Source organism: Urocitellus parryii, chromosome 9 (genome assembly GCF_045843805.1).
Source record: "Urocitellus parryii isolate mUroPar1 chromosome 9, mUroPar1.hap1, whole genome shotgun sequence".
Taxonomy (NCBI): Eukaryota; Metazoa; Chordata; class Mammalia; order Rodentia; family Sciuridae; genus Urocitellus; species Urocitellus parryii.
This window is the reverse complement of record NC_135539.1, coordinates 6,696,869-6,710,999: the sequence shown is the minus strand read 5'-3', so window position 1 is coordinate 6,710,999 and position 14,131 is coordinate 6,696,869. Positions and strand designations below refer to the sequence as shown.

Here is a 14,131-nt window from a genome sequence, read left to right as displayed (position 1 = left end):
GGCCCTCCAATTCGTTTTTTGACAACGGGGCCTGATGCCTTTCTCCTCGATATCGTGGGTAGACACTTGGTCTTTGTCCATTTTTTGATAACGGAATACCCTCTATGGTGGTTTGAGAATGGCATTCATTAGCCCAATGTCTCCCTCTATGGCATCGTGGGCAAATACCCGGGATTCTACTCTTTTGATACCTAGCTTTGTTAAACCCTCCTCCTATGGGGCAATTTCTTTTAAAATGCCCTTCTTGATTGCAATTATAGCATGTTTTTGGCTTGGTACTTAAAGCCTGTTTTACTTCAGCTGCCATGACTTGTCCTTGTTCATTAATGTCTCTACATAATTTAATATATGTGTTTAAATCTTCCTGTTTCCACGGTCTAATGACCTCTTTGCAGCAACGATTTGCTTGATCGTAAGCCAGCTGTTTTATAAATGGCATTGCCTGTTCTGTATTTTCAAATGTCTCAGAGGCTGCTTCAATAAGTCTAGCTACAAAGTCAGCGTAGGGCTCATTAACTCCTTGTATTATCTTAGATAGTTGACCTTGAAAATCCCCTTGTCCCTTTAAAGTTTTCCATGCCTTAATTGCATTTATAGCGACTTGAGCGTATACGCCAGGATCATATCTGAGCTGTTGCATCTGTTCTTGAAACTCCTCTTTTCCCAGTAACATTTTCAGGCCTCGTTCAGGGTAACCTGCTTCTGCATTTTGCCTAGCTGTCTCCTTGCAAAATTCCTCATTGGCAATTTTCCATAATAAATACTGTCCTCTATTTAGCACAGAATTACACACGTTAGCCCAATCTGCTGGTGTTAAGTTCCAGCCGGTAATAGATTCGACCATACTGACTGTGAAGGGAGCGGCCGGGCCGTAGGCTGCTACAGCTTCCTTTAATTGTTTTATTATTTTGAAATCTAAGGCACGGTAAACTCGTTCTTTTTCTTCTCCCTGCTCAACTACAGGGCATGCTAGTTTTTGGGGTCCCGCCTCAGGATTCCGTTCATCATCTATGGAGGCAGGTAAAGCTGTTGGTTGAACTATGCCCTCTGGTGGTGGAACGGAGTTAGTAGCAGCCTCCCTATCTGACCACCGTTTTTTCCCTGAGCTTGCCTTGTTCAAATTTTCTTCTATCTGACTAGCTTGAGAGACCTTTTGTTTTGCTTGACCTAATATGTTTTCTGCCATGGCTTGGACCTCTAACAATTTACTTAACAGTTTTTCGGTTTGTTTTTTACTAGATTCTAATCTACTATAAAGGTAACGTAACCCAATAAGATAGGATAGAAGAAAGCCAAAACAGAATGAAACAGAAACGGAGAGGAGGAAAATGATTATGTCAATTTTCTCTCTCTCAGGGCCGAATAACTTCAAACCTTGAGTCAGCCATTTATCCCAACTCGTCTGAAAAAATTGTAAGGCTAGAGAGCCTGAAATAAGAGCAGAATAAATCAAAACAGAAATACCCATTCTGTCGCCTTTCCTTAGGGGCGAGTGATATTACTCACCTTTAAGTTTTGGGCGTTCCCAGTACAGGGCCACCAAAATGCCGCAAACTGCCCGGCCCCGGGCCGGCTGAGTCCCGCTCCTGCTGCCGAGCACTGCCTGCGGCACCCCTGCTGAGAGATCCCCTGCTGAGCTGTCAGTGCACACGGGCTTGCAATCTTGCAACCCGGTTGGGCACAAAAACACAAGCCAGTCAAACTGAGACAAAGTTTTATTTAGAGAGAGGCCGTGTGCGTCCCCTAACAGGTGGGTCCGCCACGTGTGTGTCTACCTGAGCCGGGGGGACTTCCACTTCCCCCGGAACACCCTCCTACCATCCTTATCCAACCAATGGGAACTCTCCCATTACAAGAGTGACATGAGTAACCTGAGTCCTGAAATGGGCCCAGCTGAACAGCATGAGTCCAAATACCATATGAATGTGAATTGCTGGCTGGCAGTCAATAAAATCCAAAGGTGCCTGTATCAATATTTTTGCTGTGGCTCCTAACATAAAGGGATTCTGAGATGAATCATCTGGAATATTGTAAAACTAAGGAATAAAAGCCCAAGACTCCTATCAGCACACGTGGCAATACTTTGAATTCTCACAGTGACTCTATGAAATGAAATAAATGTAATTATCCCCATTAACCAGATGAAGAAACAAACGAAGCCCCAAAGAGGGAAAGTGATGGCTTAAGTCACCTAGCTATCAAATGCCAGAGCTGGGATTCAAACAGCAGGCATCTGACTTCAAACTTGTGCACCTCGCTGGGAAAAACTCAGCAACACATTTAAAAAGCCTTTAAAAATATTTGTCTCGGGGCTGGGGATGTGGCTCAAGCAGTAGCGCGCTTGCCTGGCATGCGTGCGGCCCGGGGTTCGATCCTCAGCGTCACATGCCAACAAAGATGTTGTGTCCGCCGAGAACTAAAAAATAAATATTAAAAATTCTCTCTCTCTCCTCTCTCACTCTCTCTTTAAAAAAAAAAAATTTTTGTCTCAATGGTGGCATTTGCATCTAAATGGATGGAGTTAGAGAATATTGTGCTAAGTGAAGTAAACCAATCCCCAAAAAACAAAGGCCAAATGTTTTCTCTGATATGTGGATGCTGATCCATAATGGGGGTGGAGGGAGCATGGGAGGAATGGAGGAACTTTGGAGGGCAAAGGGAAGGGAGAGGGCATGGGGGTAGGAAAGATGGTGGAATGAGATGGCCATCATTACCCTAAGTTCATGTATTAAGACAGCAATGGTGTCACTCTACTTTGTACAACCAGAGAAATGAAAAATCGTGTTCTACATGTGTACTATCAATTGAAATGCATTCTGCTGTCATGTATTCAAATTAGAATAAATAAAATTTAAAAATATATTTATCTCACCAGGCATGGTGGATCACACCTGTTATCTCAGCTACTTTGTGGTGAAGGGCTGGGGATGCAGCTCAGTGGTAAAGTGCCCCTGGGTACCCGAAAAAACATTTTTTCCCCTCGTACTGGGGGAAAAAGAATTACCTCTATTGACCCCTTTAGGAATTTCATATATATATATTAGTTGTAGCTGGACACAATGCCTTTATTTTATTTATTTTTCATGTGTTGCTGAGGATGGAACCCAGGGCCTCGCACATGCTAGGCGAACGCTCTAACACTGAGCCACAACCCTAGTCCCCCATTTAATAAAGGAAACGCCATTGGTCCACCCTCGCCATTAGCCTAGCCATCAGAGATTTAAGTGCAAGGGTACTTATAATCTAATAAATTAGATACAACCAGTAGTCTGTGATTGAATGATAGATAATGACGATTAAAAGCCTTTGAGTGCACTGCAGAATGCCCAGGAAATGACGCTACCCCGAGAAAGCACAGGAAGACTCTGATAGAAGCCAAAAGGAGGGTGGACTGAGGGATCTGCAAGGCCCAAGCCCGGAGGGAGCCTTTCCGGAGGTCCACGTCCGTAAGCAGGGGGCGAAGTCTAAACCAATGAGCGAAGACTAAGATAATAGCGAGGGCTGGACCAATGGCGACGTATCACCGTAGTCTAGATGCTGGGCTGGACCGTCCAGCGGCTTGAATGAACTGAAAGAGTCCTTCCCTCCGCTTGTTCGGTAAAGCGCCCGGGGCTTCCTCCACAGGGAGCCAAAGTCAAATACCGGGGAGTTCGGGGGGCCTCAGTTAAACCCACCCGCCTGCATTGTGAAGCCGGGACAGCAACCTGAAAACCGCTGCGAGGGTCCCCCGGAGTCGGATCCTGGACCCGCCCGGTCCCATTCACGCGTGGCGACCACGCCCCCGCACGCCGATTGGCTGAGTCTCGTCGGCCCGGCGCCGCGCGGGGAAGACCCGGAGAAGCGCGAGCAGCCTAGGAATGGGTTCCCGCGACCTAGCTGCGCATGCTCGCCCCGTGACCCCTGCTTGAGGTGACTGCTGGAGCCGAGGCCGGAGACCCCCCAGCACCCGCGCGGAGGGACCCGCCGCGACTCTGTCGCCGGAGAGGGAGGGCACGCTGCGGTCGGTGAGGACGGGTCCCAGAGGCAGGGAGGGGAAGAGACCGCCCCGGAGCATCCCGCGCCACGGATGGACGGCTCTCGGGGTCCCGGAGCTGCTGTGCTGGGGAAGGGGGGTCGCCGGCTCTGCCGGGTTTCCGGCTGCTCCTTGTCCGACACACGCGATTCGCCTCCTTTATCCTGGTTCTCCTTCCCCCAAACCTCCCGACCCGGGACTAAGCCTGGCGCCCCCAAATCGGGGAGCCCCACATCGCCCCCCTTACCCAGCACTGTCCACCCCGCCCAGTGACTGCCCATCCTGCACCCACCCCTGTCTGGTCCCTTCTTCGCGTCTGGTGGTCTGTACAGCGACGGCAGCTAGTAGGAGGCGTGAGGTCTGTGGGCTTAGTCGGGAGGTGGTGGCATTGGTGGGAGAGGAGCGGGAACCTGACTTTTGGGCCCAGCCCAAAAGCATTTGACAGTGTTTGACTGCACTCATAGGAATTTCATGAAATCTTTGCCATCAGAAATTTATCTGCATGGGTATTTATAATCTAATAAATTAGATACAACGGGGAAATAAAATTCTGAGCCAGGGGAATTAGGGGAAGGAGTTGCCTTATTGAAATTCCCATTTTGGGGAAGCTCTGCCCTGCATACTACAGTTTTTGACCTTTTGAGGGGAGTCGCTGCCCGTTGTGTTTTTTGTTTTTTTTTGTGTGTGTGTGTCAGGGATTGATCCCAGGGGTACTTAACCACTGAACCACATACCCAGCCATTTTTATGTTTTATTTTGAGACAGGGACTCACTAAGTTTTGCTTAGGACCTCACTAAGTTTGAGCTTGGCTTTGAAATTGCTATTATGCTCCTGCCTCAGCCTCCTGGGTCGCTGGATCTCCCTGTGAGGATATGTCCTGCACACCTAGGTATACCAGCATCCCATCGCCATCCAATCACAGCCCTCTATGGTTGCATTGGACAGTGATTGAGGAGCAGCTGTTGGTATTACCCAGAACTTTTGCAAACATCGACTTTACCCTTCACCTATCCATATAAACAAACCCTACTAAATTCACCACTATTCCCATTACAGATGAAAACAGCCCATAGAGGGGAAAGCATTTGTCCCTGAGGCTGCAGGTACTGGTAGACCTTGATATTTCTCTTTCATATATATGAAAGTAATTCTCTTGATCCACCTAAGATATCAAACAAAGTGCCAGGTTTCCAGAATCTCACTGGTAAGGTATTGGACCTTGTATTATTTTCCTATGACTTCCATAACAAATGTAGTGGCTTAAAACAACACATCTTTATTACCTTAAAGTTGTAGAGAACAGAAATCTCACACAGGTGTCACTGAGTTAAAATTGGACAGGGCTGTGTCCCTTTCTGAGACTCTAAAGAGAATCTTTTCCTTGCCCTTTTCAGCTTTTAGAAGAAGCAACCTGTGTTCCTTGGCTTGTGACCTCCTTCCTCTTCTTGAAAAGGCACATTTCATCTAGTGGACTCTGCTTCTGTCATCACCTCCCTCTCACTTCTACTGCCCTCTCCCACTTTTTTGGGGGGGAGGGAGTACAGGAGATTGAACCCAGGGGTGCTTAACTGAGCCACATCCCCAGCCACTTTTATTTTGTGTCTCACTAAGTTGCTTAGGGCCTGGCTGAGTTGCTGAAATTGGCTTTGAACTTGTGATCCTCCTGCTTCAGCCTCAGAGCTGCAATATTACAGGCATGAACCACCATGTTTGGCTCCCTCTCCCGCTTTTAAGGACTCCAGTGATTACATTAGGCCCACAGAATAATCTCTTGCTGAGCAACTTTAACTCCCCTTTGACAAGTGAATTAATATATTCACAGGTTCCAGAGATTAGGATCTGGACACAGACCTGAGGGTGTATGACTTCTGCCAGTTCGTTAATAGTGCAATCTTGGGTTTGGGTCTACACTGAGCCATCTTTATGCTTCTGGGTCTCCTTGCTCATCACACCATGATCCACATCATGAGAGCTGGTTAGTGTAAAGGGGTGCCTGAGTTTCATAGCAATGTCAAACCATCAGATTGCAGAATTGGGAGGGCATAAAATGAGTGAAGTAAAGCAACTGCTAAGCCTTTTGAACCTTTTAATTTGTTTCTCCTTTTTTTTTTTTTTTTTTGTTTTTTAAAAACCAGTGATTGAACCCAGAGGTACTTAACCACTGAGCCACATCCCAGCCATTTTTATCTTTTATTTTGAGACAAGGTTGCACTAAGTTGCTGAGACTGGCTTTGAACTTGAGATCCCCCTGCCTCATCCTCTCCAGCCACAGGTGTGTGCCACTGTGCCTGGTGAGAGTTCCAGTTTCTTCTCATCCCTGCCAACACTTATCTGCCTTTTCTTTTCTTTTTTTTTTTTTAAAGAGAGAGTGAGAGAGGAGAGAGAGAGAGAGAGAGAATTTTTAATATTTATTTTTTAGTTCTCGGCGGACACAACATCTTTGTTGGTATGTGGTGCTGAGGATTGAACCCGGGCCGCATGCATGCCAGGCGAGCGCGCTACCGCTTGAGCCACATACCCAGCCCTGAAGATTATAACTTGAGAAAATAATGGATCAGTGAAAAATGAAGTTGGTGGTTCCTAGCTGCAGTTGGTTGCCCCCAGCTGCATCCCAGGTCTACTTTCTAGAGCCCCTAACCCCAAAGGCTACCTCCACTGACTGGACTTTTGCCTCCTCCCTTAGGAGAGAGCCCCTGGACTCCCAGGCTCCTGGACAGGGAAGAAGAGGAAAAGAAACCTATTTGCTGAACGCTGAGCGTGGGTGACCTGAGGGCTAGCCTGTTGGTTCCAGGATGTCGCTGCCCAAGTCCAGTGATCAGGAGGGCAAGAGTGTGAAGGCTGACCAGGAGCCGTCCCCGGAGGCGAGCACGGATGTCATTCCGGCAGCCCCCAGGAAACCCAGGAAATTCTCCAAACTGGTCCTGTTGACAGCCTCCAAAGACAGCGCCAAAGTGGCTGGGGCCAAGCGCAAAGGAGTACACTGCATCATGTCCCTGGGGGTACCAGGCCCTGCCACCCTGGCCAAAGCCCTCCTTAAGACCCATCCAGAGGCTCAGCGGGCCATTGAGGCAGCCCCTCAGGAGCCTGAGCAAAAACGCAGCAAGCTGGACCCTGGTGAGACTCTGGGAGCCAGGGATGGACCCTCCCAGAGACAACCCGTTCCCTCTCCTAGTTGCCCCCACACAGCTGGCTCCTTTTCTAAGAATCCCTGCTGCTCCCTCTGCGTTCCTGGCCTCCCTTCCCCTTCTTCCTCTAAGCAGGTGGCATGAGGTTATGGGTGCAGGCCCTGTATCCATGAGGGGCCTAGGACCCTGCCTTGGCCCCAGTGCTGTGAGGTAGTCTTGTCCCTCAAGATCTGCACCTTGCTGTACCACAAGTGTCTGAGCTGGAGGTGGGCCTGACACCATGCTGCATGTGGGAGAAAGGGGGCTGCTGCTTGTTCTTAAGACCTTGAATGCAGGGTGAGCATCTCTAATGGCCTGGACTTCTTGGTCCATCCTCCATACATTCTAGAAAGTTCCTTTATTTCTTCAGTCAGCTGCTTCATTATTATTTCCTGAGCAGCAGCTGAGTGCCCACTGGGTGCTGGGACTTAGGGAGGCCAGCAGACCAGGCTAGGTGGTCTTGTGCCAGCCTCTCCAGCCTGCCTTCCCCTCCTTGCCTCTCTTGCTCCAGCCACCTGCTCCCTGGATCCTCTAGGAAGGACAGCTGAGGGCTTCCAGGGCCATGAGGCCAGGGAGGGACCTTAGTGGCTGAAGCTTGGCTAAAGGGGAGCAGGGCTGACTGGGCAGTCTCACTGCCCTCTTGATTTGGAGTGACAGGATGACAGGACAGAACAAGTCAGACAACTTTGGCCCCATCCCACCCTCACCCACCTATGGCTCTGCTCCTGTGTGGGTTTTGGACAGAAATAACAGGCAGGGATATGTCCGGATGGGGAGTGCAGTGGAGGGCAGGTGGCCTCTTTCTCTGCAGCCAGTTCAGACTTGTCACAGTGCAGGTTCCCAGCATCCATGAATGCCTCAGGGCTGTAGGAGCAGCAAGGTTGGGGTCAAAAGCTCAGGCAACAGGAAATTGGTTAGGGTCAGTGGGTGCTGATGGGTGTCCTCTGAAGAAGGGTGAGAGGCTAATCCTGGGGCACTCAGAATGTAGGGGCAAAGGAGGGGATATTGAGGTGGGCCAGAGGCTATGAGATGCACTTACAGAAATCAGGGTGCTGGGACAAGTTTTGGGCCAGGAGGACCCACCTGTCAGTCCACTTGTCTCCCAATGTCACTGGGGCTGGTGAAGGACCCCAGGCTAGCAATACATGGGATGCCCAGCAAGGGCCACCAGGTAAGACCCCCATGGAGCTGGAAATCCCCTGGCAACTGGGCAGATAGGCTGGTTAGGATGATTAGAGAGTGTGCCTTCGTCCTGGCACATGCTGGTGCTTAGGCTGAGGCTATTTCTATGCATATATTGTATGTGAGTCACTGCCTACGTGAACATCTCTGTGTTTGTCTATTTCTGTCTTTCTTTGTATTTGCCTAGGGGTGAGTCAGTGTGGGTCTATGTTTCTGTGTTAGTCTGTGAGGACTCCAAGCAGATCCACAGCCCCCCCCCCAGGCTTAGTGCAAATGTAAGGACCCAAAGTCATCTTTTGAGTACAAATTTTGAAGAGTACTCCAGGGGGAGTGCCCAGTGGATGTGTTTCTTCTCAGTTGGAAGTGGGGTCTGCCATGCCCTGAGAAGAGGAGGACAATAAAAGCCATAGTCCTGGGCCTTGGTTTGCTGCCTCTGAATAGGTGGCCTTGGGCTCTACTAGAGCACTCACCTGACAGTCAGGCTTAAGGAAAGGAGGGACCCTTGGATTTTCATCAGTTACCTGATCAGTTCAAGGAACCGTTCATTGATGGGTATTTATGGGAAGGGGCCTGAGGTCAGAGGCTATTGCTGCTGTCCCAGGCCACAGCCCTGGCGGGTATCCCAGCACTGAGGCAGTGCTGGAGAGAGGAATCCTGGGCCCCTGAGCTTGTAGCCCCTCTGCAGCATGCCAGCTCCCATTAGCCAAGCCTGCTCTGAGTGCTTTCATGTACCCACATATTCCTGCCAGTCTAGGTAGAGGCTGGGCTCACAGGGGCTAAGTCATTGCCCTGAGACCACCTCTTGTCACTGCTGGTACTGGGCTCCTGTGGAATCTGTTCTTCCCACTGAGCTGTGTAGGATGGAGCCATCTTGAGGGTCCTTCCAACCCATTTGAGACTGCTGCTTTACCATTCTCTCCTGTTGTCCAGGCTCTAGGGTCCTCTGTTTTGTGGGAATTGGAATGAAGTCCCATTTCTTCAGATGAAGGGCTGCACTCAGTGGCAGGGCTCCCTTAGGCAGACATTCTCTTGGAGAATGACCCCCGGCTCCTGACACTCCTCCTTCCCTGCAGACTTCCCCATCTCTGCACAGCCCAGCCCAGGTGGTAAGGATGGCAGTGTCTTACTCCCACTCAGCCCAGGTTCCTGGAAATGATTTTAACAGTTTTTGTGTCCCTGGGCTAGTGACTTTTGGGAGCAGTGGCCCTGAGGTGACAATTTTTTCCCTAAGTCAGCCAGCAGAGGCTTCTGGCCAGAAATAACTTCTGGACAGAAATAGCCAACAAGGCCAGGGGCCTCCAACATGGGTAGACCCCTGGACACCCAGGTCCAGCCCTTCCCATCCCATCCCTTGTCCTTTGCCACCAGCCTTATCACCCACCTCTTTTCCAGACACAGGCAGCAAAGAAGACAGAGGATTTGCAGCCATGGATCCCGTTGGGCATGGGGAGCCAGCTGCCGCCTGCCCTGCTACACCCAGTGCGTCCTTGTAACCTTGGCAACGTGGCTACAGCTGCTGCGTCTTCTCTGCTAAGGATGGGTGGTTCTGCTAGTCCACAAGATTTCCCAGGCCAGGTCGTCGGGGGATTTTCACTTTCAACATTGTGTAATTTTTAAAAAATTTTACATCAAGCCTAAGTTACTTTTGTAAGGAGAAAAAAAAAATCAAAAGGAGAATTTAAAAGCTGTATACTATTACCCATCATGGACAGGTTTTAAACGTGCCAGGATTCGAGTCCTTGGAGACTAGCTCCAACCCCACCACCCTTGGGCCCGCTCTCCCCCATCAGCCTTCACCTGGCCCTGCCCCATAGGTGCCTGGCCTGGGCCATCAGTCCAGGGACTCTACTGGGGTTTCCAACCCCCAGACCTCACCTCGTTTGCCTCCTCAGGCTGGAAAACCAGCTACTGACCATAACCAGGTAGAGCCCCTGAGGTTTCCCCTTCCTGCTGCCTTGTTCTGAAGGGGTCAATGGGAGCTCTGCCCCGTGTCTGATATCACCAGACCCTGGATGCTGCCTGACCCTTCCCCCAGGGAACCTCAGAGTTCTGCCTGCTGGGTCTGCACAGGATACGCCTCAGTCACTGCCCTTCCTCAGGAAGCCTCCCAGATGTGGCTCCCAGGCACTGAGCCCACCCTTCCAGGCCTGTACTGAGGAAGGGATTAGCTTGCAGCTCCTGGGGTCTGGAAAGGATCCTGACAAAAGTGCAAAGTGTCCTCCTATGATCTTTTCAGGTGATTGGGGGCTGAGGAGACTTCCTGGAACCTGAGCCCCTCCCCAAACTCATGGGGGCTGCCCTGCTGGATGGGAGATGAAGGAAACACAGTTACCCTCCTCAAGGAAATAATCAGACACAGAGCAGACCTCCCACTGTCCCCTTCAGAGGCTCCTAGAGTACAGTGAACAATATCTACCCCTGAGTTAGAGGCTCCTAGAGTCCCCAGGGCCAAAGCTTCAGCCTCCAGACCCTTCACCTCGTGGTCCTTATTTGAAAATTGCCTCTAGGCACAAGGAATAATTTTAAAAATGCAGGTTGTAGCAGCCTTGTGTTTGTAAACATTTATTCAAAATTAACTAGCATTCTAGGTGTAGTGATGAAGGCCTGTAATCCCAGTGACTTGGTAGGCAGGAGGATCACAAGTTTAAGGCCATCCTCAGCCAATTTAGCAAGACTCTGTCTCGAACTAAAATCAAAAGGACTGAAGATGAGCTGAGCCTGATGGTACACTCCTATAATCCTTATGACCTGGGAGGCTGAGGCAGGAGGATCACAAATTCAAGGCCAGTCTCAGCAATTTAGCAAGACCTTGCTTCAAAATGACTGGAGATGCAGCTCAGTGGTTAAGCACCCCTGGGTCCAATCCTCAGCACCCTCCCCTGCCAAAAAAAAATTAAAGAGCATCAATTGCCTCTATCAGGAAACACAAGTTATTTTCCATTTTACTTTTATAACATTGTTTGTAATATTTTTATTCTGTTCTGTGACTATAATTTGGAAATTTCTTTTGTCTTCATTCTATATTCAAATAAGAGTCCACTATGGTTTCTCCTTTCCTGGGTGCTCATCATTGTCTGGTTTTGTCGGATGATAAGAATGCCTTTGGGGACTGGGGCCAGAGCTCAGAGCACTTGCCTAGACTGTATGAGACCCTGGGTTCATCCCCCAGTACTCCCCCCACCAATTAAAAAAAAAAAAAAAAAGAAGAATGCCTACAGAAGATCTGGGAGGTAATCCCAGAGAAGCAGGAGTGGGGAGGAGGAGGGGCCGAGGCACCTGACCTAATGGCCAGCCTCCTGTGGCCTCTTGAGAGAGCCATCACCTCACAGTCCAGGCGAGGGCAGGTTAGAGAGAGTGGATTCCCTCACTCTGCCTGCAGGACAGTGATTGCACAAAAGTCCCCTCCTTTGGACTTTGGGAGGCAACAGGGCAGTCTTAGGGGCTGTGTGGAGCACCAGAGCTGAGAGGCACTTTTGATGGTCCTGTGAGGTGCCATTGGGGGAGCAAGGGCACACATGGGGCCAAAATAGGTAGGCAGAGCTGGTGATTAGGGAGTGACCCAGTACTGGGGAACTGAGAGGAACCAGAAGCTTATGTACTGGGTCAGGCAAAGTAAATTTTGGTTTACTTATGTTTTTACTTTTAAAAAATTGAATATGTAAAAGCTGCAGGATGAGTACAGTGAACAACATCTAGCCCTCACCTGGACTCCCTCCCCTCCCACTCCCCTTTTTCCAAACCATTTAAATACAGATTGCAAACAATGAATCCTTCAGTGTACACCTCTAAGCTCCACCTTCCCTGTCACTCTCAGGATCACAATAGATAGTGCATGTAAAAGAATCTCCATTGACTCAGTGACATCATCCAACCCCCAGCTCCTACTAAATTCCCCAGGCAGGCCCAGGACAGGTCCTTACCTTACCTTTTGCTGCCCACCACTGGGCTGCCTCCCAGTCTTATTTATTTATCTATGAATCTATTTATTTTGGGGTACTAGGGATTTTTATTTATTTATTAGAGAGAGAGGGAGGGAGAGAGAGAATTTTAATATTTATTTACTTATTATCGGCGGACTCAACATCTTTGTTTGTATGTGGTGCTGAGGATCGAACCCGGGCCGCACGCATGCCAGGCGAGTGCGCTACCGCTTGAGCCACATCCCCAGCCCGGTACTATGGATTTAACTCAGGGACACTTTACCACTGAGCTACATCCCCAGCACTTTTTATGTTTTATTTTGAGACAGTGTCTCACTAAGTTGCTTAGGGCCTTGCAAAATTGCTGAGGCTGGCTTTGAACTTTCGATCCTCCTGCTTTAGCCTCCTGAGTTGCTGGAATTACAGGTGTGTGCCACTATGCCCAGCTCTTCATTTTTCTGCACTGACCTGCAGATGGCTGGCTGCTGGGAGAGACACAGACCCCTACTCTTTGATGCCCACCAAGATAAACTCCGACACAAGTTACAGCCCTCCTTCCTGCTTTATTTTCTGCATAGCACATACCAGTTTCTAAAACCATGCATCTCATGGTTTGCTATGCCTATTGCTTCTTGGTACCCCCCAGCCTCTCCCCACAGCGCCCAGTAACATAAGCTTAACACCACCAGGGAAAGGATTTTTGTTGACTTTGGTCCCTGAAGTTCCCAGTGTGGAGAGCAGGTAGAGAGGGGGAGCCAGCTGGGACAGAAGTGTGAAGGAGGTACCGAGCTTGCTGGATACTTGGGGTACAGATTCCGGGTCGTGGGGCGTGAGGAGGGGCTGCAGGTTCAATAGGTGTGTAGGTTGGAGAAGACACAGAGGGTGGCGAGGGGTGGGATGGGATGGGGTGGGATGGGATGAGGTGGGGTGGAGGAGGACTAGCCCTGAAAATCCAGAGGATGTGAAAGGATGCCAAAAGGAAAGGACCCCACGGAGGACGCAGGATGCGGGAAGACTTGGGAAGTGCGATAGTCTTCCCATCCTGGGACCTGGGCCTCAGCCCTCTTGGAGTCCCAGGTCACATTCAGCCTCAGCGTTGGAGCCGGGGAGGGGCGGGAAGGAGCGCCGCGGGGCCTGCAGCTGGGAGTCTTCCAGGGAGGAGTAGCGTCAGCGCCCGGCACTGCGGAGGTCACGCAGCTTGAAGCAGGAGGCTCTGAGCAATGAGGAGGGACTTGGATGTGGCGCCGCCAAGTGTCCCAGGAAAGCACCTCCGGGAGCTATCCGGTACCCTGGGCACCCGGCGGCCGGGAGTTGCTGGAGGATGACGTGGGTCGGTGTCGGTACTCGGCGGAGGCAGAGAGGACGGATGAGCGAGGGCTGGACCAATGGGTGAGGGCTGGACGGGTGAGCTAGGGCTGAAACCACGAACGAAGGCTGGCCCAGTGGGCGAGGGCTAGACCAGTGAGCCAGGGCTGGACCAAGGGCGGGGGCTGAACCAGTGAGCGAAGGCTGGACCAATGGAGAGGGTTGGATCAAGGGCGAGGGCTGGACCAGTGGACAAGGGCTGGACCCAGGGCTGGACCTGTGGGCGAGGGCTGCACCCGTGGGGAAAAGGCTTTTCTGCTACCAAAAGGCTGAAAGTCTAGCGAAGGTGATTTTTTTTTTCCTGACTTATATTTTGAACTGATTTTACACCTACCCAGAACATTCCCCAAATGTCAGGAATGACCTCGGACTTAGCAGCAATATTTCTTTCTTTCTTTTTTTTAATGTCTTATTATTTATGTGGTGCTGAGGATCGAACCCAGTGCCTCACTCTTGCTAGGTAAGCGCTCTACCACTGAGCTACAAC

The 14,131-nt window shown here is 50.3% G+C and overlaps 1 protein-coding gene across 1 annotated transcript; it reads left to right on the top strand.

Annotated features, from left to right (window-relative positions):
• The first annotated feature begins 3,894 nt into the window (after positions 1–3,894).
• Positions 3,895–11,387, top strand: Flywch2 (FLYWCH family member 2). The gene is made up of 3 exons (XM_026385428.2): positions 3,895–4,004; positions 6,697–7,127; positions 9,752–11,387. Exons 2-3 carry the CDS (start codon positions 6,806–6,808, stop codon positions 9,850–9,852), a joined length of 423 nt encoding a protein of 140 aa, XP_026241213.2. The 5' UTR covers positions 3,895–4,004; positions 6,697–6,805; the 3' UTR covers positions 9,853–11,387.
• The last annotated feature ends 2,744 nt before the right edge of the window (positions 11,388–14,131 follow it).